At 36.7% G+C, this 26,821-nt stretch overlaps 1 protein-coding gene across 1 annotated transcript; it reads left to right on the forward strand.

The window, feature by feature from the left end:
* The first annotated feature begins 414 nt into the window (after positions 1–414).
* Positions 415–26,821, forward strand: ufl1 (UFM1-specific ligase 1). The gene is made up of 19 exons (XM_079889452.1): positions 415–624; positions 3,374–3,519; positions 3,603–3,631; positions 3,724–3,821; positions 6,129–6,243; positions 6,468–6,598; positions 8,203–8,261; positions 8,357–8,503; positions 10,198–10,373; positions 10,457–10,633; positions 11,772–11,895; positions 14,674–14,799; positions 16,344–16,464; positions 17,694–17,860; positions 20,018–20,145; positions 20,653–20,733; positions 21,030–21,115; positions 24,683–24,863; positions 25,848–26,821. The coding sequence occupies exons 1-19, from the start codon at positions 548–550 to the stop codon at positions 26,058–26,060; spliced, it is 2,382 nt and encodes a 793-aa protein (XP_079745578.1). The 5' UTR covers positions 415–547; the 3' UTR covers positions 26,061–26,821.

Genomic DNA, 26,821 nt, shown 5'->3' on the forward strand with positions numbered 1-26,821 from the left:
ATTGTGAATGTAGGTATAATATCCCCCAAAGCTCATAATGGTATGAAGCTTTACATTTTTTTAAATAGTTAAATAATTACTTTACAGTAATTTGATATAAAACGTTCTTATTTGAGGAGTGATTTGTTTGATAGCTATAATAAATTAAATATATAAGATTAATCATGCTAACTGTTGCTAATCATGCTAATAACAAACATGCCTGTTATTTCGATAAATCTTTTAAAGATGCGTTTAATTCTTTTTGAGATTCCACTAAAATACACGTATGAAATAAATATTTGGAACGGAAATAATATTAATAGGAATTATATTAGTAACTTATAAGTAAAAATACATTTTTTATTTTATTTGAATTGTGGGTGTCGCGCGCTCTGAAACCCTTTTGTCCCTTGTGCGTTTCCGTCTGACGTTTACAGTGGAGACTGACGTGTCTCTTCCTCCAGTGCGAGTCTGCACAGCTGCTGTTTGAGCGTGAGAAGAGTTGGAGCTATTTCATTAATGCTTTAATAATATAAGAACAACATTTGTGCACATAAGTGAAGTGATGGCGGCAGACTGGGAGGAGATCAGGCGTCTGGCCGCGGACTTTCAGAGAGCTCAGTTTGCAGATTCTGTTCAAAGGTAAAGTCACTGTTGTTGCTGCTGCTTCTGCAAGCCAAACAAATAAAACAAAAAAACACAGGAATATGCAGACTGAGAAGATTCTTGAGCCATTAAATATTGAAAACTGATGACTCAAGTTCCTGCGACACGATCACCTGTCGCACATTAGAACGTCATTGGTGTTTATAAAGAGCGTCATAATAACTGATCATACACCTGCGTTGTAACCATAGACTGTAAAGGTTGTAACATGTTACAGTGTCAAACACACACACAGTACCATGCTAGCCTATATAGTTTGTGTATGGGAATCATCATTTAGTATCATGTTATGTATCAAAGCACTATTGTATTACATTTTAACTCTGTACAGCCTGACAAATGAGTCAGATAATAGTCAGAAAATCTGTTTAAATGGAGCAGCTAATTGAACCTATAGACTAATAATTTTATATATATATATATATATAGCGTAAATGTTTTATGTTTTTTATTTGGCCTATATTTGATACGTGATGCATTTATGATTCATGTAATAAAATATAGTGAGAATATGGCGCTCACTGACAAGAAAAAAAAAATCATAGGCTGAAACTAAACACAAATATGTAATTAGGTGTAAATATTACTTATATGACCAAAAAGTAAGATGAAATTAAACATAGATGACTTACAGATAACTTAAATAAAAGCTATAGTAAGATAATACACATTGAAGTGCTTTGTTTTGTGATCAAAGCTCAAGACACATTATGCAATACAAAAGGATCATTCCATGTCAAATTTCAGAAACTTCCTTGGCTCAAAGCTTTTATTTAGTAAAAAATCTGAAGAAAGACAAACATAAATAAAGAAGAAAGACAAAATATTTAAATGTCATGACTGAGCAATCCACTATTTTGTCGAGGGGGTCAAAATGACAATTTTCACCTGAGATTTGGTGCCAATTTACAGTGGGGTAAAAATAACTGGCAGCATCATTATTATATTTTGACACAGAGATTGGTCGGTGTATTAGTAAAATCTGTTTACTTTAGCAATCTTTGCCGCATTATATGCCAGCGGTGACAGTCCAAAAATGGGAAAAAAGCACTTCTTGTGTTTTTTGCCCCAAGTTTACACGACTTTCCTTTTGGTATCTTAATTTTAAAGGCCAAAAATGGTTAAATTATCCCAGATATATGGAGATCTTAAAGGGATAGTTCACCCAAAAATGAAAATTCTGTCAGTAATTACTCACCCTCATGTTGTTCCAACCCCGTAAGACCTTCGTTCATCTTCGGAACACAAATTAAGTTATTTTTGATTAAATCTGAGAGCTGATCACTCCTCCATAGGCTTCTAAGGGACTGAAACTTGCTGGCCCAGAAAATGTATTAAAGAGATAGTTAATATAGTCCAAGTGACTCCAGTGGCTCGATCTTAAGTTTATAAAGCGACGAGAATACTTTTTGTGCGCAAAAATAACGACTTTAATCCACTTTTCATTTCCTTCTCTCTGGGCCTCGAGTCTTTTCACATAGTGTTTAAGCGTAGCGCGTCTGTGTTGCACGTCACCACGTAGGCTCACTATTGGCCGACGCTGGTCATGTGTGATACGTGGTGACGTGAAACACAGACGCGCCACGCTTAAACACTACGTGAAAAGACCCGAGGCCCAGAGAGAAGGATTTAATCAAAAATATCTTAATTTGTGTTCCGAAGATGAACGAATGTCTTACGGGGTTGGAACAACATGAGGGTGAGTAATTACTGACAGAATTTTCATTTTTGGGTGAACTATCCCTTTAATGCAGCTCCATGAATAAATTGGTCAGTTGTCAACAGATTTTACTAATAGACCTATCAATCTCTGTGCACAAATATAATAATGATGCTGCTATCTTTCTAAAGTCATGTTTACCCCCCTGTAATTTGGCACCAAATCTCAGGTGAAAAATTTTACCCTCTACAAAATAGTGGATTACTCAGTAAATATACATTCATTACATGTAACATTTTGGCTTTCTTCATTTATGCATTTCTTTCACCAGAAAAAAAAAAAAAAAATCAATATACATTTTTAGCAACAATGATGATTGATAATATTTGATACTCACATTTTAACATGATTTTTCTAAAAGATGATGTATAGATAATCCAGTAAACCTAAGCTGCTTCAGTCCAGTGCTCATTTTGAAATATTAATAACAATACAAGTTATTCTTATGTTTACTTTATAAAAATCATTAAAGATTTCGCTAACACTTTTATAGGGTTCGCGAAATCTTTAATGATCATTAGTTCTTATAAAGCACATATTAATGCCTTGTTCTGCATGACCTTATTCTACATCCCTAAATCCTACTTAACAACTACCTTACTAACTATTAATGAGCAGTAATTTAGGAGTTTATTAAGGCAAAAGTTGTTGTTAATAGTGAATATGTGTTCCCCATACTGAAGTGTTACCAAAATTTCATAGCAAAAAGAAAAAGTGTACCGCAAACTAAAGTTGAGACATTTTTAAAACGATACAAAAAGGCCTTTTAGCTGCTAATAAAGGATGAACTAAAACACATTTTTGATCATGTTTAGAAATGCATGTATCACAAATGATACAGTAGGCATTATAGGGTTAATAAAAGGAAGTTCTATCACACAGAATTTTGAGTGAGATAAGAAATAAAGTTATATCTCATGTCTGATTTGACTTTGGCACTGATTGTGTTACCAGCAGATTGAGCCACAGTGATTGTGTGTGTGTGTGTGTGTGTGTTGAATCCAGGTTGTCTGAAAGGAACTGCATTGAGATCGTGGCTAAGCTGGTGCTGGAGAAGAAGTTAGATGTGGTTCACACGCTGGATGGGAAAGAGTATGTGACTCCAGCACAGATCAACCGAGAAGTGCGTGATGAGCTCTATATGCAAAGAGGTTAGTAATACGCCTTCGCCCTGTAATACGCCACTTTGAATAACAAGACTGCCTGAAACTAACAGTTTGCTTTGTATCTTAAGGGAGGGTTAATGTTGTGGACCTTCAAAAGGTTGGTTTCTAGTCTTCATAATCTTGCACAGAAGGTGGGATATTATATCATACATGAATACATTTCCAAGCGTTCTTTAATATTCCTCACAGATCATCAATGTTGATTTGGTCCATGTGGAGGGCAGAGCAAGTGAAATCGCCAAATCAGACAAAAGCACACAGCTCATACTGGGTCAGCTGATCGACAAGTGAGTGACCGACTAATGTTTCTAGGGGAAACTATTGAAGATGCTCATCGGTAGTGTTTTAGTCTTCGTCTCAGACTGAGAGGACTCAGGAATTTATCTCAAGACCACAACTGCGGGAATATCACAAAATTGCCTGTGCATTAATTTGTTAACAATTACTGTAATTGGATGTAAATCTTCCTGCGTCTAATGCCATTAATAACTAATTTCTAATTTGATTTCTTTTGTTACTGTTGTGCCTGGTCAGAAACGAACGGGGGATTGTGTCGGAAATATCACCACAATTAATACAAATGCCCACAAAACTCAAGAAATGATCGCAAAATAGTACTTGTATGAGATCTTGTTTTTTATATTATAATATACGATATGATTAAGCAATATCACAAGAGCAAGAGAGCTGTTTTCACAAATATGAGCACGATTGCAAATGTGATTTTTATTTTAATGCATTAATCTGGGGCCGTATTCACAAAGAATTTTAAGGCTAAAAGTAGCTCCTAAATGGCCTAACTTTAGGACTCCTAATTTTTTTGACTAGGAGTAATTCACGAAGCATTTTAGCCCTAAAAGTAGCACCTAAGCCTGGGACAGCTTAAAAGAAGTCGAGAGGACTCCTAACTCACTAAGACCTTCACAAACCGCTTTTTGTGGCATTTCACGTTGCGGTGTTTTGAAATGCGTATGCGGCGCTACAGGAGCGTCCAATCGCGAGGGAACAATTTTGCATTGTAGGCATAACTAGGGATGCAATAACGCCACCAACAACAACCAAAACTAGGCTACTCATTGCATGTAAACTAATTGTAACGTTTCATTGTGAATCAAATTAAAATGTTCTTCTCTTTGCAAACGGAGGCAGAGGCATATAGTGACAGATTAATTCAATAATGTTGCAAAGATATTGCATCAATCCATATGTTTCATTAGGCTACTAGGCTATTTGTTTTGCCTTACTCTTTATTCATTTAGGCTATTTATTCAGTTATTCATCATCTTCCGTCCTTCGCACTACTTGTGTAGCGCACGCATTCTCAGACCTGTCACCTGTCACTCATCATCGTAGGGGAGGGGTTTGGAATCATTCCCGCGTTACAATCATCAGCCAATCAAGGTGGTCACTTCAGTCAAGCTCGTGCATGAGTAATGACGTCATCCATAGCAACGAAGACTCACTCTTAGTTTAGGAGTTGTCATTTTTCTTTACTAAGAGTAGGTCTGAAAGGCGTTGTGAATAACTTTTAAGAGAAAACTCCTAGCTAAAATCTTTTAGTGCGATTTAGGAGTACTCCTAGTGGTAAGATAAAATGCTTTGTGAATACGGCCCCAGAGCATTATGTATGCAGTTGGTAACAGCTCTATATGGTGTCTTATTACTCTATTGGTTAACTATAAGACATCTCTAAGGCAGTAAATGTGGATCTTTGAGGAGTTCTGGGGCCAGTTGCATAAACATAGCCGTTATGTTAAGACTGTTTTGTAAGAACTAGTATGAAAAACTAGCTGTTAGTTAGGAGTAATCAGATCTTACTTTTAGGTATCAAATTAGACCGGTCTAAGTTTTTATGTAACTGACTTGAAAAAGATAGAAACAGTCTTAAAGAAAAACTGGTGTCTAATGGTGCCTTCACGTGCTATGGTAATTATGGTAAATACCAAAAGCCGACGTGGAAAATGCACATGAACACCCCCTCATGTGGTATTTTCCACTGGGCAACTCGTAGAATATTTTGATGCACGAGTTGCCGAGATGAGATAACCTTTGACCTTTTCAAAATGGCGGAGAGCAACGCAAGAGTCGTGAATACTGTTAGCAGATAGTTTTTGCAGCCTATACAATGTTGTGTCATTAACAATTGTAATATAATGCGTTAACACTAAATTTTCAACTTCGCTGCAATTTTCTTGGTTCATATTTAATCATTTTATGTCATTTTATTATTTTTTATTATTAATTATGTTTTAATCATCAGAAAGCACCACATTTACGTTTTTTTTTTTTTTGTAAAGATAAAAAAGATACTCTACTGACACAGACCTTGCGGGTACTACATTACGACAACAAAAGTACTTGAACACAACACACTGGTAAATACCAGTTCACAAGTGGAAAATATCATCTTTTCCAGAGCACATGAAGGCAGCATAAATTGTAAGACTAGTCTTAGCAGTTTATGCAACCGGCCTTGGGTCTGGTTTTGGTCTTGACTTGGGTTTCAACCCTTCTCTTCAGTTCTGTCAGCGTGTTAGTTGACTTTGTAGGTGGCAGATTGTCATGCAAACCTAAACGCTTGTTCTGCTATTAAGAACATACTTGGATCGGCTTGCTGAGGAGGTGAACGATAAACTACAGGAGGCGGGACAGGTGAACATTGCAGAGCTGAGCAAGACGTACGATCTACCTGGAGATTTCCTGACTGAGGTTAGTCCAGTCTGCATGAAGGATTGGGATTCTCACAATGCATAATTAGGAGAAAGTCATTTTCATATTGTGGTATTTTGGCCTCTGCTGTTTTCAGTGGAGATATTTCAATATGGATGAGCTGCCACAAACTTTATGTTAGCTTTTCCCGTTAATAATTGTATCGTTACACATGTGTCATGAAATGGTCTTTGTTTTTGCCCTTAACATGTTGACTCTACTAGGAGCTGAACGCGAGGCTGGGCAGAGTGATCATGGGGCAGATTGATCCGTGCAACAGAGGAGTGATCTTCACACAAGCTTTCGTCTCTAGACACAAAGCTTGCATATGTGGTCTTTTCAGTGCCATCACAAGGTAAGCAGCTCCAGATCATCATGGTCATTGTGTCAGCTATTTGTTTAAATTTAGTCAGTCTTTGTCCTGTGTCAAATGTACTTTTTAGTTTTTATTGTATTAATCAACCTAGTCAGTTTTAGTTGACTAAATGTCTGAACTTTTTAGTCTAGTTTTAGTCAATAAAAACTTGCTGCAAAATGGTTAAATTAATAATCCCAATTATTTTGCTCAAAATGATAATCAATTATAAAAAATGCAAATGCAATTTTTTACATTTCAGTAGAATTATTGCACTTTCACCTATAAGCACACATTTATTATAGTACTGGTAAAACAAGAAACTTCTCTCAAAAATGAAAATGTTGAAATTCCTAATAGTAATCCAATAAATCCAAATTACATTAAAGGGATAGTTCGGCCAAAAATGATATTTAACCCATGATTTACTCACCCTCAATCCGTTCGAGATGTATATGTCAATCTTTTTTCAGACGAACACATTTTCAGTTATTTTAGAAAATGTCTTAGATCTTTCAGTGGTTATAATGTGAAGCTATGGGGTCCACCTCCTTCAAGTCCCAAAATGTGCATGCATCCTTCACAAAAGTAATCCATCCGGCTCCAGGGGGATAAACGAAGGCCTTCTGAGGGTAATCCGTGCGGTTTTGTCGTAAAAATATACATATTTAAAACTTTATAAACGAAAATAACTGTCTTCCGGTAGCGGTCGACGTGCGTTCACGTAGATGGATACTGGCGTAAGACATTTTCTAAAATAACTGAAAATGTGTTCGTCTGAAAAATGATTGACATATACATCTCGAACGGATTGAGGGTGAGTAAATCATGGGTTAAATATCATTTTTGGCCGAACTATCCCTTTAATGTTTTTCTTTGTGTGCTGAAACTTTACTGTGAGTTCTCCTGTGCTGTTATCAGCCTGTTGAATTAAAGGGTTAATTCAAGCAGAAATAAACATTCTGTTATTTATTCGTTCCAAACCAATAATACTTTATTTTATCTTCTAAATGCAAATCTATTGAATCCTGAGAGATTTCTGCCCCTCAGTTGAAATTCCACTCACCCAAAACATTGACATTTCAAAAAATCTCATTACAGAAGCTCAGATGTGTTTCAACATGCGAGAACAAACCTCAGTGGAGCTTCTGTTTTCTGTTTGAGCTTCTGTTTGCCAGCTCTCAATTGATCTATGCAATCTATGTACTTTAATCAATGTTTATATTGCGAATAAAAGCCTGTATGAAATCTGTTTATCATATAATGCAATCGTGTCTGTTCATAAGGCTTGGGTTAAACTGCTCGATTCATATGGCTTACTGTCACGATCTCTTTATGAAGTTTTAGGTGGACATACTTTGTAGGGACTCTCAGGTTTGTGTTTGGAAGATGAGCAAAAGTCTTATGGGTTTTCAACAACATAATGTGCAGAATTGAAATAAGTGTGTTCAACCTTTGCACATGACATTGCTTTTCAAATCTCTTAAGAATCTCTGCTATCGTGAATTTGTCAATGGAATACACATATTTTTCTTTTTTATCGGACTTTAAAGATTGATTTCTCTGGAGTTTATTAACAGCTGTGATTTGATTTCCATCCATAGGCCTACGCAGATCAACAACTTGCTAAATCTCTATGGTTTCCAGGAGAATCTGTTATACTGTAAGTATTGAAGTTGGCCTTTTTACACAATCATTTCTTATTTGTGCGTCCTGCATATAGACCTTTTGTGTGTGTGTTTCTTCTTTGTTTATCAGCGGTGCTTGAAGAGCTGGTTAGCAGTGGCCGTTTGAAGGGATCCGTGACCGGAGGAAGGCAGGATAAAGCCATCTACATCCCTGACATCTACTCCAAAGCCCAGAGCACTTGGGTGGAGTCCTTTCTCAAACAGAATGGATACTTAGGTGTGTTAATCTTAAATGACAAAGCCAACGTTCGACTTCGAAAATATAGCTTATGCATTTAATATTTTTAGTCTCTCTGTTTTAGAAATAGGGACTCAGGAAAATGAATGACTCCCAATGCACTTCAGTCGCCCAATCAAATGCTTTCTAGAACGATAATGTCCCCTACACCCTAAATAATAAATGCCTCCAACTAAAGCTGCGTCCAACATCGGTCACTTGTTCACTCATTCAATGTTCCTATTTAGTGGGAGCGATTTCAAACACTGTGTAATATGGTTTCCATTGGCGCAAAAGAAGCCTGGTTTGGAGTCAGTGTTGCATCCCAGCATGCACCAGAGACAACATAGCCCTGAGTGGATAATTTGCAAACAGACTGGCCTCAATAAATGTATGCAACATAGTTGTGCTATGGAGGAGGTCAGACATCTTAGCACTGATGATCAAATGCCATGAACCAACATAAATTAAACCAGAAATCGTCACCAATGCTAAAATGTGTCAGTTTTACTTTATTAACAGTAACAGGCTTCATCATATAGTCTTCCTAATATATAGATAGATTGTCTTATATATATATATTCTTCCATGTCAGTTGTAAATTGCACTAAAAGTGAAAAGGACTTCAGTGTTATTACTGTAATATTTTTGCAGTGTTTGCTTTGTTCCTAGACCAATTGATCTGTACATTATGAACTATTTTTCCTTATTGAAAGCTTTGGTTACACTTTATTTCAGCGGTCCACTTTAGATATCCTACTAACTAGTACCTACTAAGTACCTTTGCAACTACATATCAACTAACTCTCATTAGAGTATTAGTAAAGGGTTCATGTTAGTAGAATAAGTTGACATGTAGTTGCGAAGTTACTTATAATCAGTAGAATTTCTGTTTCAGGAGCATCAAAATAAAGAGTTAGCATATAATAAGCAGACCGTCTACATTTAATCATTTTAGCAGACGCTTTAATCCATCTACTAATACTCTAATGAATGCTAGTTGACATGCAGTTTAACTATTGAAAATAGTGTTAGCGAAGCTTTAACATTATATACAGGTAAAATGATAAATTAATTTAACTCCGATGAATACTTTATGTCTGTTTGTATGCTGTATAAAATAGTCAAAAATTCAGTCAAAATTTACACAAATATGCCTAAGTACAATAAATCATGATTAATACCGTCACCAACTACACACGCACATTTATTTATCGTGTGTCCATTCCTGTAGAAGCCTACGGCTGTACTAATATTTTCAATTAATTCAAAATATAAACATTGAACCTTCCCTAACCTCAATTTTGACTGTTTTTCAGTTTATAATGAACACATTTGAGACAATAACAATGTCTCCTATTGACCACTTGTGATCAGTTTATCTGAATTAAGTTAAGCATTGCCAAAAGAGTTTGTGGCATAATGAATTACCTAAAAAAATAAAAAAAGCAGATAAAGTACCAAGTACTAACATTGAAAGTAAACTCTGTTCTGAAGGGTTTAAAAGCCAAATTGCGAATTGCTAAACCATTTATTATAATTGTTCAGGAAAAACTCTTTTGTATTTCTTTTGTAGTTTTTGTTTAAATCAGGGACTGGTCAAAATAATTTTCTGTGTTAAAGCTTAATTTATGTTGACCTGAGAACAATCCTTTACAGCTCTTCTCAGTCCAGTTGTGTCTTTTCTCCTGCAGAGTTTGAGCCACTGACCCGTTTGGGAATACCTGATCCAGTCAACTACATAAAGAAGAAGTTTAAGTCCAGCAAATTGCTTTTTCTCAAATCCGCGTGTGTTGGCCGAACTATTGTAGATCAGCTTGAGGCCTCAGTGGAGGAGGCCATCAACTCAGCCTCTTGGGTTGACCTGCAGGTGCAGTCATGCAACTTAAAACAAATAAAAAATATATATATCCACAAATGTTACGAGGTAACTTCTTGTTTCTTCTTGTTTAGCCAATGCTCCCAAGCAGTCTGTCTGAGGAGGATGTAGGAATCCTGTTGAATGAAGTTCTGAGGGCCATGAACGTGCAGTCCAGTGCCAGGCTTCTCTCCACTTCTGTAGTCAGCGAGAAGTTCGTCAGCGGATGCCTTGCTTTATTTGATGACATCATGCAACAGAAAGCACAGAAGGTGTGTGAGCTCGTCCTGCTACTGTACACCATACACCTCGACAGGGTCAGATATGAACTTTTCCATTAAAAGCCAGAAAGTGATTTCCTGGGGCATTTTTTTCCTTTGTTAGGGCAATCTTTGTAATTGGTTACCTTATTAAATATCTGTTGTTTTTATGTAAAATACTTGAATGGAATAAATTAATTAAATAAATCAGAATACTAGAGTCTGTTACCAATAAAATTTTATAAGCATCAACAAAACAAAACTTACACAGACTCAAAATCGGCATGCATGTATTTACACAACAACTGCATAATGATATAAGATTAATGCAATTTTCAAGTTGTTTCAAACCTGTATGATTTTTTTTTCTTCTGCTGAACACAAATGAAGATATTTTGAACAATGTCCAGATAGTTGATGGACACCATTGACTTCCATAGTAGGAAAAAAATACAATGGAAGTCAATGGGGTCCAACAACTGTCACCTGCAAGTCATTCCAAACAGGGAAATTATTATTAACTGAAACAAACTATGAAAAGTATTTTTGTTCATTGGAATAAAGCTAAAATAAAATATAAATATTGAATGAAAAGTTTGTAATGTTGCCTTGGCAGTTGGCAGCTAATTGAAATAGGTTTAAGCTCATTTTGGAAAACTGAATTAAAATTCAAACGGAAATAAAAATAAATCACACCTAAATAGTAATATTAAAAAAAACACACAAAATTACAAAAAATCTAACAAAAATTTTAAATGAAAACTGAAAATGTCAAAATAAAATCTAATTTAAAATATTAATAATTAATGTAATAGTATATAAATAATAGTAAAGTAACACTGGTTCCAAACCTGTATGACTTTTTTTTTTCTACACCAAACACAAAAAATATAAACATGTATGTTTTGAAGAAACATGCTTTGGAACAAGTGTCTTTTTTATTGGAGACTTCAGCCTCTTCAAGGAAAGACAAGGAGTTGCATGATATCTTATGCATCAACACATTAATAGGAAATCAGTAAAAAATTGTGAATCCACTGGCTTGTAAGGGAGCGTTGTTTCCGGCTGGCAAGGAATAGCGAGCATCTAGACTGACAGGTTTGCAGCCGATTGTCACTGGATGTGTGTTTCTTCTCTGCTCTATCAATAGGAAGTGAAGAATAACCCAGTGTTTCTGATAACCGAGGAGGATGTCAAACAAGCGTCTTTTTTATTGGAGACTTCAGCCTCTTCAAGGAAAGACAAAAGAGATGACCGGCGCAAGAAGGGTACAGGTAAAAACTGCAAAACGACAGGAAACACTGATGATACAGATTGATTTTTAAGACCTCTATGAAATCAGAATTGGAGTTTTTTTTATGCTTTTAGTCCATGCCTGCTTCGTAGCCTTCTATATACTAGTGTACACTGTAAAAAAAAAAATCTTAAAATAACATTCAAATGACTGGCTGCCAAACAAAAAACATACAATTAACAGGTTTCCCGCGAATCCTTAAAGGGGAACTATGCAGGTTTTTTACCTTAATTTACCTTAACTGAACAGCTTCGGAGTCATTGGAATGGTTATATGACTTTTTTCGGGTTGAATGGTGGTGTTCTCGCACCCCCCCCCCCCCCCCCCAGCGCCTGTGAGCGGAAAAACCACCCTTGCAACTTTCAGAGTCAGGAAGTATTGCGTGATATCAGGTTGCGCGATGTAACAAATTGCTTTACGGCACTGCACACATACACTATCTAAACATTTATATGCTAGCCTTCTGTGTATCATACATACCTCAGTGGACATGGCTCCGTGCGTTCGCCGGCTTCTTTGAAAACAAAAGCACATGACCAGAGGGGGAAGATGGGAGGGGGGGCGAGTCGCCAACGAGTTTTGACGACAGTGTTGTCAAATATCTATTCCGAAGCTGTAGGGGGAGCTCTATAGAGAAACACGTGAGCAAAAAGCGAGAAAACAGCGAAGATATAGGCCTTTATCACAACACAATAGAACGCCGGAAGTAGCCGCGAAGCAGTGTACAGCGTCTTCCGGTTATTGCATTCACCATGGCTTAATGTTAATTATCACTGGACTACTTCGCTCTCTCGCGTCTCCCAAAAGTTTCATTTTTTTTTTTGTTTTCTTGATTCCATTTGAATGGTTTAATTAAATTGTTATAACCAATTGTTTAAAATGTAATGATTTAAGCAAAAAGTTCTTCAAAGGTTAAACCAAACTTTTATTTTGACGGGTTGCCGTGTAGACCTTCTCTCTGTGTTTTATGATGATAGTTTCTCTCAAAAGAAGCTAAAAAATGCTGCTGAAGTGACTCTCAGAGCGGCTGTGTTGATGAAGTGCATTAATGTTAATAAGTAAGGCTGAAAAAAATCGCGAGCGTCATGCGTGCCTCAGTGTGTGTGTGTGTGTGGTAAATGAAACGCGTCGGTGCCATTCATTCATAGAGACACGCAGAACATGCACGATTAGTCTTTATGCGGTTTAATATTGACAGACACTGGTCTATATCGCGATTTTATTTAAGTTTACTGACCTACTTTTCATCTAAAGGTAACTAAGTAACCACCGGAAGTGCGAGTACACTGCTTGGCGATTTCGAACGTTCCGAAACCAGGAAATGAGATAAAGGCCTATTGCCAAAACTGCATAGCGCTGCTTTAAAAGGTCTAAAATTAGATTTTTAAAATGTAAGGCCATAAAAAGTCTTATTTTTACTTATGAAAGGTCAATTTTAGATGACACTTTGACTTAGACGTATCTAAATGCTTTCCAAATATCTAATTAGCGTTGGTATTATTTTTTATTATTCTATCTTTGTGGATTTTCTTGTTCACGTGACAATTCGCGTCCTTTACTGCAGCATATTACGCCTGTCTCCTGCACATGAAAGGAGGAGAGAAGGAGAAGAAAATGGGTAAATGTCAGTTCAATTGTAAGTTCATTCTTTATGTGTGTAGGGGTGTGCGATATGTATTGTCTTTTATGATATTGTAATCATTGTTTTACCGATGTACGAGGCACTGCGAGCTGACATCGCATTTGTCACTCGTGCTTTCCTTTCATGCTTTAGTTTCATATTTTAAGTGCCCTTATTTAAATATTGAATAATAATTAAAAATCTCATAGCTTTATTTATGTAAATGTAAATGGAGTGTAAATATATTAATGCCAGTTCAGATGCTGCTTCTGTGTCAGCTCTGCTCTGCAAAGATGGATTTTGATTTAATGATTTAATTTGACGGGTAACAGTGGTACTGTGTTATTATTCTAATAGAATTGAATTTGAATATTAGAATTTGACATTAATAAGGTGATGCATACGGTCAATGACAGGCCTAAACCAGCCATGGTGCCTGTACAAAAACACAATCAGTAAAATATCATCTAACAAAACTTTGAAAATATTGAGATATATTTTTGTCAATATTGTGCACCCCTAATGTACGGTATTAATTCGGTATAAAATCTTCAGGTCTTAAAAAGCCTTAAATCTGACCCTGAATTAAAGTAAAATATCCTCATTTGAATAAAATGCAGAAACGTTTGCAGAAATATTTTAAGAGAAAATTGTATTTTCTGAATTATTATGATCAAACAATTTCACTGTAAAATGCGAATCTCCTGCAGGTTACTGTTAGCTAGCAATAAAGTGCAGGATCTACTTTCACCCACAAAATAAGACAATACAGAAACCCTTAAAATCCCAACAGAACATTTCATATACAATTGATTATCCTCCGCCAATTCATCCTGCCTCAGCTTATCAATAGGTTAATGGCTGTGTTGTACACTAGAGGCTAGTGTCTAGACCAGTGTGTAATGTGTTCTTCCTGTTTCAATAGTAAAAACACAAGAAAGAAATGTATGGCTAGAAGAGCTCATCAGGCCATAAGTAATTATTATAACCACTCAGGCTGTTTATTATTATTATTATTTCCCCGTGATTTTCATACTTAAACTTTCAAACTCAGCAGTAGTCATTCTTGTAATATAAATGACTGTTGATCAGAAAAGAATAGTAAAACAGCTCTGCTGTCGGTGTTGTTCTTCTCAGAGGGCAGCGGAAGCGTGAAAGGAGGTGGAGGCGGAAATGCCCGAGAGATCCGAATCCGCAAAACAAAAAAGAAGAGCAGGAGGGAGGAAGACAGCGATGAGGAGACATCACACACCTCCTCTCAGGGTATGAACACACATTCACAGATTCATATGTGCTCGTGTTACAAAAGAATCACATGCATTTATGAATCTAGGTTAATGTTAAAGTATTGCTCTTTGTTATTTTATGTGAATTGTTGTTTCACTTAAAGGTGAAGTGTGTAGTTTCTGCGACACTAGTGGCATCTAGCAGAATTACAAAAATACATGTTTTTAAACAACATTGCAAACGCCCCAAACACAGAGATCACAAACACAGCTCTCACAGGTGCTTATGAAGGCATGTCTCAACAGGTAAAACTATGCTACTTTAAAATAAAAGGTCTGATTTATTAGGAATACTTTAGTTGTGTTGCTATGTGTCCTGAGTAAGCAACTGAGAAGGTTCTAGCAGTCTGTCTAGAGCAAACACGAGCGTCTCACTTATAATAAACCCATCCAACTTATCTGCACCAACATGACGTGCCACAAATGTTAAAGGCACAAAGTAAACATTATAAACTAGGACATTTGTCTCTCTGAACGGGTGCATGATGATGCTGTTTGGTATTGAAGCATCCATTGTAGCACATAGTATCGCAAGGCTGTGTTCACTTTGTCGTGTTCAGGACGTGTTTACCCCTTATATAAACGTATACGTTATGTAATAAAAGTGGTTTCACTGCACATGTCTGCGGCGCGTTACAGGTCCCACATGTTTATATCACGTTCCAGAAGAGCTCTCCACACTGCTTCGCTAATGATAGTCAAGTCACCTTTATTTACATAGCGCTTTTTACAATACAGATTGTTTCAAAGCAGCTTTACAGAGATAACAGGAAAATAATGCAACAAAGTGTGTTTCTGCTGTACAGCAGATCTAGAAGAAAACAGTGTCATAGTCCAGCTTAAGTTCAGTGATGGTTCATTTCTGTTGTAAAAAAGGTATTAATTTAGTTCATTTATCTATCCAGCCGCTCTGGAGAAAACTGTGATGTCATCGTCCAGCTCAGCTCAGTTCTCATAATGGTGTCAATGCAGGCAGATCAATATTATTGTTGAATATTAAGTGTCCCCAACTAAGCAAGCCAAAAGCCAAAGGTGACAGTGCTCAAGCATTCCTGGTTCCTCTCGTCATAAATCACGATGTTGCCTGTTACAGTTCAGAACAGTCGTCCTCTTGCAGAAGATCTTCATTTGTGTGTAAAAGATGAATTCCTGGTGCTGTTTCGACTCTGTTTTCACATTTTATAAGCTTTTTGTGTTAGTTCTCAGCTGGGAACGAGCTCATTTAGCGCACAGCAATGTTTTGGATGTTCTGAAAGTTCTCCTGCAAAATATACGTCATAAAAGCTGTCCAATCAGGTTGTGACCTTATCCTTATGCCTTTTGGTTTGTATCTTGAAGTTCTGCGTGTGAACACTAAGCGAACCAGGACTTCATGTAGTATTTACTTTTTTGGTCCCCCGAATCAAAAGAACCAAGAGAACCGATGTACAAGAGTGAACACACCCTTAGTGTAATTTGTAATGGTAGTAGGAAATGAGCAGTTGTAAATCCTGTTTTTGTGTGTGTGTGAATGTGTTACAGGTCGAAATAAGCTGGGAGACATGCCCTTCCTCTCAGTGGAGGAGATCATGGAGGTTCTGGAGAAGAAAGTGTGTGACAGCTCTGAGGAGATGCTGCAGGAGCTAGCAGAACAGATACTAAGGTTCAAACCATGAGATTCAAGCTAATTGACACTAAAAGTACAGCACTGGCAAGTTCATAATGTGGAAAACAGCTTGAAGACCTATTCACACCAACACAAAGGTTCAGACCGAAAATGCGCTCAGTTTTACAGCTCTATATATAATGTTGTATATCTATTCTATCATACACTCGCATAAGGTGATATACACCAAAAAGCAAATCTCAAATACCTAATTCTTTATTTCATTGCAAAATGTAACTGTAATTGGCCAGCTCTTTACTCATATGAGTATGTTCAACTTTATCCGCATACATACAGCATACTTGCATGGGGTGTTACATACTGAATAGTAAATATCTGCTTGATTACTTGTTTTATTATTATCATTATCATTGCAAAATACAACATATATTATTGTTCAGCTTTAATCTACCCAATGCAAGCTTAAGGCATGAAGATATCAACATATTATGAACATTAATATCATGACTTTCTGTAAAGCTGCTTTAAAATAATGTGTTTTGTGAAAAATGCTATATGAATACATTTTAGTTTACTTTTTTGTAGGCTTGTGAGCAAAAGCGCAAGTCTTATTGGTTACAAACAATAAATGGAGTTCCTAACAAAGCTTTTGGAGAAACATGTACATTTAATCCAAACAGTCAGCATTAGAATAAGCGTATGTTTGCAAAATAGGCATATAGGGCACATGACTGCCAAAACTTTTAGAGGGAATACATGGAGACATTAAAAATAATCAAATCTAATAAATATAAAATGTATAATCTATTACTTATTTATCGATAAACAGGCTTTTTAAACTAGAATTAAGTGTTTATGATAAAGTTAAAAAACAAAGTAATCTCATGCACACTGATTTGATTGAAATACATCATATTACAAATGTTTTAGCACATCCAAAACTCAAATCTGTCAATTCTGCATCTCACACAGCTCCTGTATGACTTCTGATCTGAGTGAAAGCTGGGGTTAGACTACCTCTCCTTAAAATTACCTCTCGCATTAACAGCATGATGTTCCTGTTGGTCTGAACAAAATCTGAACAGCTGTTCATTCAAATTAAAATGTTTATCTCACAGCATTTTTGCACCGAACATTCTTCTTGCTGTGAACAGGCTTTGAGGTTATTGTTTTTGTAAAGGATTTGCTTTAGATAAAATCAACAACATTTGGAAAAAGAAGTTGCAGAACCTCAATTTCTTTTTCTTCTTTTTTTTTATTGACAGGCCATTGAGTAAAATGTACCAGGAAGTGGTCAGTACAGCTTTCATGTCCACAAGTTCAACCGGAGCAGGAGGAAGTCGGAAGAAAAACATGAAGGATCTTCAGGAGGAGATCAACAACTTGTACAACAACATCCGCCTCTTTGAGAAAGGAACCAAACTCTTCTCAGGTTTGCCTGTTCGAGTCTTAAATTAGTACACTGTAACAAATTGCTGTAAAATTTACAGCAACTTACTGGCTATTTTGGTTGCCAGTAAGCCTGTAAGCTTTACAAGAATACTGTAAATCATAAACTACAATTATACTGTAAAATTATACAGCACACCTGTAAAATGGGGAGTTAAATTAGGTACAAAGTCATGGGCAATTCAATTCATGGGGACATATATTGATAAGGCAAATGGGTGAACAACTTAAAACTATATGCCTGTCTGTCTGTTTTTGCTCTAACAACATTTTGTTGTTATCCTGTAACAATGACAAATAAACTAAACTGAACTGAACTAAAAGCAGCAGAACAAGAGCAGCTGTGAATTTACAGTTCTTTAATGTAATCTTTACAGTATGTTACTGTTATTAATACACAAACGTTTGTGGACCATTTCTGTCTGCCAAATAATGTTAAAAGCCCAGTATTTTCGCCTGTAATGGAATTGTCTGTTTCGGCTCCTCAGTTGTTCTTTAGTTTTAAGGTGGTTCAGGCATCAAGCACACATAAGAGCCACTTTTCCATCGCCGGGTCAAACCGCGCCGATCCAGCCCAGCCGGAAACTTTTTTTTTTTTTTTTCATTTTCCACTGTGGATCTGATAATGAAGCTCTTTAGAATGTAATAGACATGTGACGTAAATGAGATGTAAAAAGTGACCGCGTTATGGAGGAGGATCAGATATTTCTTTTAATTTTATTATTATTTTGTGTTTACGTCACTCAAATTAGTGCTCTTAGCCAGATACAGAGAAACTGGCAGCCAGGCAACAGACAGGTGACCAATCCTGAGTTGCGACATCACCAAACGCATTTCAACTGCAACCGTTCCTTACTGTTCTTAGAACCGTTCGGCCCGACGGTAGGGCTGTGCAATTAATTGAATTTCGATTTCGATTTCGATTTTGGCTCCCAACGATCACCAAAACAGTACAATCGAGTAAAAACGATTATTTTGCCATGTTCTGTTCTGAAAGAACGCTCTAATTGTGTCTTGTGTTCTGAATGACACGCGCACATCCGCCCCTCCCAATGCCATAAACTCTCTCAGCTTGAATGTTTAAACTGATAAGACTTAAAAAGAAGTGAAAATGATCAACTTTAGTTACGATGCAATGCTGGCCCGATTGTGCAACTGACAATTCCGTCATGTCCCGACTCCTAAACGCGAGAGTGTAGTTTCGACGCTTGCCTTGTCCAGCCCAGTTTGAGAGACAGAGAGAAGACGCAGCGCCGCTGAACACTCACGCGGTTTGTGAAATTGCGTCTTAGATAAAGTTTTAAAATTATTGATTTGATTTTATAATTAATTATTAATTTAGGCTACTCGTACAATCTACCGGTACATGCTAAAGTGAATCAATGTTTGTGGGGGAATTTCCCGCATTATAAGTGGTAGACCTGCGGGAATTATTAAAATACTCATTGAAGTATTATCTGTTATATATATATATATATATATATATATATTTAATAGTTCAAAAAGTACAATCAATGTTCAAATTTCGATTTTTTAAGAATTGTTGAAAGGTGTCTTTGGTAACACTTTACAATAAGGTTCATTAATTAGCATTAGTTAACTACCTTAGTTAACATTAACTAATAATGAACAATACTTCTACAGCATTTATTAATCGTAGTTAATATTAATTTCACTATTTACTAATACGTTATTCAAATGAAAGGTTGTATTTGTTAACATTAGTTAATGCACTGTGAACTAACATGAACAATGAACAGCTGTATTTTTATTAACTAACATTAAAAAATATGAATAAATACTGTAACAAATGTATTTCTCATTGTTAGTTCTTGTTAGTTAATACATTAACTAATGTTAACTAATTAACATTATTGTAAAGTGTTACCGTGTCTTTTTAATAAATGCAACACGTTCCCAAAGTCATGTGAAATAATCGTGTTACATAATCGTGATTTCAATACTGACCAAAATAATCGTGATTATGATTTTTTCCATAATCGAGCAGCCCTACCCGACAGTGGAAAAGCAGCTGAAGTTTTCAGCAAATGACTGCATAAAGGTTGGCTGTACAGTATCTGTGTGATGTTTTTCTCTCTCTGTCTTAACGTTTCTGCTTTTTTTTTTCTGCACACACCAGATGAGACGCAGACTACCATTGCCCGGCATGTTTTGAAGACTGTATGTACGGATGTGACCAATGTGCTGCTGAGCTTTGTGGCAGCTGAGCACATGACCTCGGAAAGCTCGACTGCCATCACCAGCGAGGTACAACCAACTGATATTCCAACATTAAACGCCATTCACAGCACATTTAACTTCTGCACTCTGAAGCAAAATATTCATCATGTTGTACTAGGTTTTCATTTTTTCATCAGGATTTGATGGGATTGAGAAGTAGACTTCGGCTTTTCTGATTCCCTGTCATATGTTTGGAGAAATTAGATCAGGAGCAGTGCATGAACAAAAACATTCATAATAGAAACAATTAACAAACCACTCTGAGTGTTTTTCATAGGGTTCAGTTCAGCAATCACCATGGGTAGCAATCAGGAGTTGCAATATGTATCTTTATATGTATGAGAAGAGGCTTATCGTCACTGTGGCTGTTAAAACACACACACACACACACACTGATGGACATGACCATGCGCACCAGCTCTCTTTGATTCTCCAGTAGATGAAGTTTACTACTGGAAATTTAGATAGGAAAATCCTCTAAATATCGATCATGTTTACATATGTGTTGTGTCTGTGTTTGTTACCATCTTGCAGATCAGGCTGAAGATTCTGGCTAAGCTTTCAGATGAAGTTAAATCTCCTCTGATGAAGCTACACAACAGTCTCAATGGAAAGGTGCGTCACTTTCAAGCCCTCACAGAATCTGTGCTCACAGAACTTCTCAAATTTCAGCAGTTCTTCATCTGTAATAATGATGTTTATGAAATATGAATAGGAGTGTAGAGTAACATAATGAACGAATGAGCAAGTTTAAATCCATTTCTGAGAATTCCACTAATTTTCCCCAAAATCAGTTAGAAAAATGTGAAAAATTCTATATATTACATTATATTTTTCAAAATATTGGATCAGCTGATCTGTCTGTTGTCATAGGTTGGAAGAATCAAGCTTTTATTTCTTGACGCTTGCAGGCCATTGAAGAGTTTCTGTCATGTTTGGAGACGAGTGCAGAAGAGTGCGGGCTACTTCTGAAGAAAGGTGACAAGAAAAGAGAAAGGTAATGCCTCTTCCATTCTCCAACAATGCATCAGTATTGATCAGAAATCTGTGTTCCAGATTGAGTTCTCTTTCACGTCTTTGTGAATTCAGATGCTTTAAAATCACTTGAATGCTTAAACTGACAGGACCTAAAACATGTTTAAGGCGAGACACTACAGGTGAATAGGGTAACATTTTTAACTAGCAGATATCACCATGAAACTTTCCCAGTTGATTACCTACATTAAGATGAGAAAAAATGTATTACAAGTTTTCTGTAATTTAATGTTTAAATATGCAAATTAGGCAATATCTAATTAAATATGCGCTAGTTTGCATACATTTTAAAAAAAACGAAATCTGAGTATTGGATAAAGCCAGGTTCAAAATTATTTTTTTCATTGTGTTCACATATTAGATGGGAAAAAATTACAGAGGGATTTATGGATATCTACTTTTGTTATCCTGTAATCAGAAAATATTGTCAATAGCCTTAAAAAAATGATTTTCGCCATGTTTTTTGGAATAAAATGTTATATAAATCAGGCTAGGAATAATATATTTACAAATCCCTCTGTAAATGTCTTCATAATATAACTAGGAACAAGACTGGAGAGTTTGGTGTATATCGGCGCTACTGAAGTGGAGATTTCAGACTTTCAGACAGAAAAGTCATTTTGAGAAAATGGGCTTTAAAGATTTATCATCAGCCAATGAGATTGCGCATTCAGCCCTTTTTATTTTCACGATTGGTTGCCGATAAAAAGGAAGTGACCATATTTGGATCCGACAGCATTGTACAGGAGAGAGAGAGCTTTCCAGCGTTGTGTGTGATGACAGGGTGACGGCAGAGATCGCGGAGCAGCATGTTGATTAAAAACACCAACTTTTGTTGAATTTATGAGAAATCTACAGACGCAAAGTGTAGTAAAATAAAGACCTAAATGTGTATTTCTGACTTTTTTTCACCACAAGTCTGAAAGAAGACATGTTATTGAAGACAAATATCCAAAAATATCAAAATTGCCCAGTAAAAAAAAACTATGTTTTTGCCTGCCGTGTCTCGCCTTAAATGATAAACGTTAAACTTTGCAGTTAATCTGAGAATCACGTGTGTTTCGAACAGTGGTGCCTGGTCATGATTTTTACAGATAACCGATAGTTTGCCATCAAGGTTAAAGGAAAACGATACATTGCAAAGTCAAGGATGGAAACATACCTTTTATCTTAAAGTGTTCGTTCACTTAAAAATGAAAATTCTGTCATCATTAGGGTTGGGAATCGAAAATCAATTCCAGTTATGGAATCAGATACTTGTAATAAAATAAAATAAAAATTCATTCTGCTTATTGACTGAAATGCTTATATGCATTTTAATGTGATTTCAAACCATTTTTAAGCACCTGAAGATGTGAAAAAAGAACTCTGTTCGGTACTCGTGCGCTGTTTTCTGTGCTGGGCTCATCCAGCGCGTGTGCACAGAGAGACACCACTCATTTAGCTCACGAATAGGGAGTTCTTGTGCTTGAACGGACAAATACACTCAAAATTATGTCAAAATATCTTTGTAAACAGTTGATTGTCTTAAGTGAACGTAAACAGTTGAGAAAGAAAACGCATGTGTAACAGTATATTAGATCTGTGCATTCAGTTTTAAAGTGACATCAGCCTAATAAACCTGCTGCCGTCTGTCTCATTACTGGTAATCAAAAAGACATAAAAATCACTCACTGATCTTGCCAGAATAATGTTTGTAACTTTAATACCCAACCCTATTCATTAAGTCAAGTCAAGTTTATTTATATAGCGCTTTTCAAAATACAGATTGTATCAAAGCAGCTTTACAGTATTAAATTAAAATAATACATCAATGTTTGTTTCTAGTGGAAAACGTCCACGTTTGGTAATGCTGATCAATAGTATTGTTGATTGATTAATTAAATTAAATATCCCCAACTGAGAAAGCCAAAGGCAACAGTGGCAAGGAACCGAAAAACTCCATCAGGTGACCTAATGGAGAAAAAAAAACCTTGGGAGAACCCAGGCTCAGTCGGGGGCCAGTTCTCCTCTGGCGTTTATGAACTAGAGACCGGATTTAACTGTAAGATTAAAAGTATTATATGAATGCCTGGCTGAAGAGATGAGTCTTTAATCTAGTTTTAAACTGAGAGAGCGAGTCTGAGCAACGAACAGTATCAGGAAGACTATTCCAGAGTTTTGGAGCTAAATGTGAAAATGCTCTCCCTCCTTTGGTGGATCTGGATATCCTAGGTATGACCAAAAGCCTCGAATTTAATGATCTTAAAGAGTGCGATGGATTATAGGGCGATAGAAGATCCGTTAAATAGACTGGAGCTAAGCCTTTTAGGGCTTTATAAGTCAGTAGCAATACCTTGTAATTAATACGGGACTTTATAGGTAACCAATGTAGAGATGATAAAATCGGTGTTATATGATCATATTTTCTTGATCTAGTAAGAACTCTAGCAGCTGCATTTTGGACTAACTGTAGCTTGTTTATTGAGGATGCAGGACAACCAGCTAATAAAGCATTACAGTAATCTAGTCTCGAGGTCATGAATGCATGAACTAACTTTTCTGCATCAGAAACTGATATTAATTACTCTTAATTAATTACTTTCATTCATCTTCAGAACACAAATAAAGATATTTTTAATGAAAACTGAGCGATTTCTGTCCCACCATTGGCAGACACACAACTACCACTTTGCGGCTTCAAAAAATTCAGAGATTGTAAAACTAATCCATAAAAATTGAGCGTTTTCTGAAGAGACACGATTGCTTTATAGAGCTGGTAAGTCCCGCCCATCCGTAAAACCCCACTGGACCTCTAGATTGAAAAATCGTCAATGCAAGTGAATGGGAGAAAATAATTATTTTCTGGTCCCGTTTGAATTGTGCCATGAATGTGAACATATGTTGTCTGTGAATTTTTAATATAATTTTTCATGTTACGAGTTTGACAGTATATTGTATGATTCTTTGGCTTGCAGTTGTGGAAAAGACATAACGAGAAAGACTACATGTCGCCTATGTGACGTCACTCCATAACACATTTTCCCTCCACTTGTCAAATCACGGTGCTAATGCTGCGATAATCTATGGAGACAGATCGAGATGCCTGTGTGTTTTGTACCCAAATGTCACCATTCAAACCAAATCGGCTGTTCTTTCTTCAGATTCCCGTCTGAAAGCAGCGAAGAGTTGTAGTCCACAAAGTGCTCTCACACAAAGTCTAACCGTATCAAACTTCTACCCGCTAAATTGTAGCATTCTTCACACGAAAAATTATATTAAAAATTCACAGACAACACATGTTCACATTCATGGCACAATTCAAACGGGACCAGAAAATAATTATTTTCTCCCATTCACTTGCATTGACGATTTTTCAACCTAGAGGTCCAGTGGGGTTAGCGGAAGGGGCGGGACTTACCAGCTCTATATGATGAACCGATTGAATTTAGGCTCTTATTCACATAAAAAAATAATTACAAGGTTTACATATGGTTGACGTGTGTGTGTGTGTGTGTGTGTGTGTGTGTGTGTGTGTGTGTGTGCGCAGACAGGCTCTCTTTGTGCACCGTCAGGCTCTGTTGGAGCAGTTGAGAGATGCAGAAGACCCCGCGCTTGTGCTGCATCTGACCAGCATCTTGCTCTTCCAGAACGTCACACACTGCATGCTTCATGCACCGGGACGCTGTGTGCCACATATCATCGGCTTCCTGCAAAGCAAGATTCCCGAGGTAACATGAGTCACTGAAACAAGTCGAAATAACTGTGTATTTCAGGTGTGTGGTTCTTCACAGCTGGATATTACTGCCAACAATTATACAAAAGTTTGCCCGTTCAGAATAATCTCACACTGCATAAATTTGTAGTTCTGTTGGGTCACAGTCTAAAAATGGACTGTCTTTTTGTGATACAGCAGGGAAAAATAATGCAAATTATAAATACTAAAAGGCAGCGAATCATTTGCTTGTGCATAGTTAGTCGCCCTGGAGTCAATCATTTTATCCCTTAAAACTCATCTTTGATCACTTTGATGTTTTCTTGAAAAACAATGTGTTCATGCCTTAAAATATCTTGAATGTAACTCGACACCCTTGCTTCTTTTAGTATGCGCGGTTCTATGAATATGCAAATGAGCCCCGCCTCCACTCACTCACTCAGCTCAGAGATCCACTGGTTGACGATCACACGTTGATCTGATTGGTTACAAGGTAGTTTGTGACGTCAGAAACACCAGCGATTTCAAAGCGATGTCTTTGGTTCACTGCAGTTTTAAGGAGAAAACACTCAGCAATGGTGTCGACTTATGAGTTTACACATGGTTTGTCTTAAAGCACATTAAAAACACCACATAGAAATATAAACAATATTAAAAGCTGGATTTTCACCACAGGGAGACTTTAAAGCAGTAGTTTGAGAGCCTTGATATACTTCAAGCAAAATCGAAGAATGATCTGCTGTGATGTAATTTCGTATAAAAGTTGGTTTGGTGTTTGTTTGGGGAGTGTGAAACAGCTCTGGCTGGTAAACACCTTTGAGCTACGATTGATCTGAGCCGATGATGTAATAGGTGGGTGTGGCTCTGGAGCTCCGCCTTCTTTGACGTGGAAATCTTCTCTGGTTTATTTCTTCTGTTTAGTCCTTCAAGGTCAGACATCACAACATAGTGAATGTACAGAAACACATAAGCCAAATGTTTGTCCCTGTGTGTGTTTTAGGACCAGCTGAAGCTGCTGTCTCAGTACCAGGGTCTGGTGGTCAAGCAGCTGGTAGTTCAGGGTCATGGCCTGGAGAAGAACAGCAGTCTGGGAGAGGAGGACGGTTCTGTTGTTCCTGATGACGTGGAGAGCCTTCAGAAAGAGCTTCACAGTCTCACCAGAGACGTCAAAGACATCATCCTTACTCAGGGAAAACCCTCTGGCACAGAGTAACCCAGCTGTTAGTGTATCCTGCTACATGATGTATTAGAGCTCGCTTTTAAACGTGTCAAATAAACTGACTGAATTTACATTTGGAGAGGGTGGACATCTGTATTGTTCTGACAATTACTGACAAAAGTGCTTAACCCTCAAAGCCCTCCAGCCCAGGCTGAGGAGGATAATTATCAAGAAGCATTACCAAAATGATTTAGCACACATTTGAAATGTTGCTTGTCTATGACCCATTAAATAAAGTTCATTTAAATATTTTACCATTGTGCCTGTAAAATCATACATGACTGCTGAGATGTACAAATATAAAGGATTTACTGGACCAAAAAACAAACTGTTAAGTTGTAGATATTTGTAGCAGCTAAATGTGGGGGGACATATGAAAGTTTGAGGTCAAGAACCCTCAAGTTACATACTTGACTCATTCAATCAAAAGTGTTTCGATCATCTAAGGTTTTCTTTTTCCTACAAATAAATAGCTATATCAAATCAAACCTTTAAAAAAGGGCAGTTACTGCATTTTTTTATAAACATCAAATTTAACTCACCTTATTTTGTTACGCATGCCAAGGTTAGTTAAAAAACACATATTCAAGGGTTTCAGTGCATTCCCATCACTAGCGGGTTATCCACCTTTTTCCTATACGCCTCATGATGACGCTTAGCACAAATTATGGAAACAATCAGCCAAAGTGAACGCAATAAGCATTCTCAAAAACAGGGTACAATAAGATATTATTTCACTCACCCTTCAACCATAG

Source organism: Squalius cephalus (assembly GCF_949319135.1).
Source record: "Squalius cephalus genome assembly, chromosome: 12".
Taxonomy (NCBI): Eukaryota; Metazoa; Chordata; class Actinopteri; order Cypriniformes; family Leuciscidae; genus Squalius; species Squalius cephalus.

Coding starts and splice junctions, on each gene's coding strand:
- ufl1 (XM_079889452.1), top strand. CDS start 548: ATGGCGGCAGACTGGGAGGAGATCAGGCGTCTGGCCGCGGACTTTCAG. Junction 625..3,373: donor TTTGCAGATTCTGTTCAAAG/GTAAAGTCACTG, acceptor TGTTGAATCCAG/GTTGTCTGAAAGGAACTGCA. Junction 6,599..8,202: donor CTTTTCAGTGCCATCACAAG/GTAAGCAGCTCC, acceptor TTCCATCCATAG/GCCTACGCAGATCAACAACT.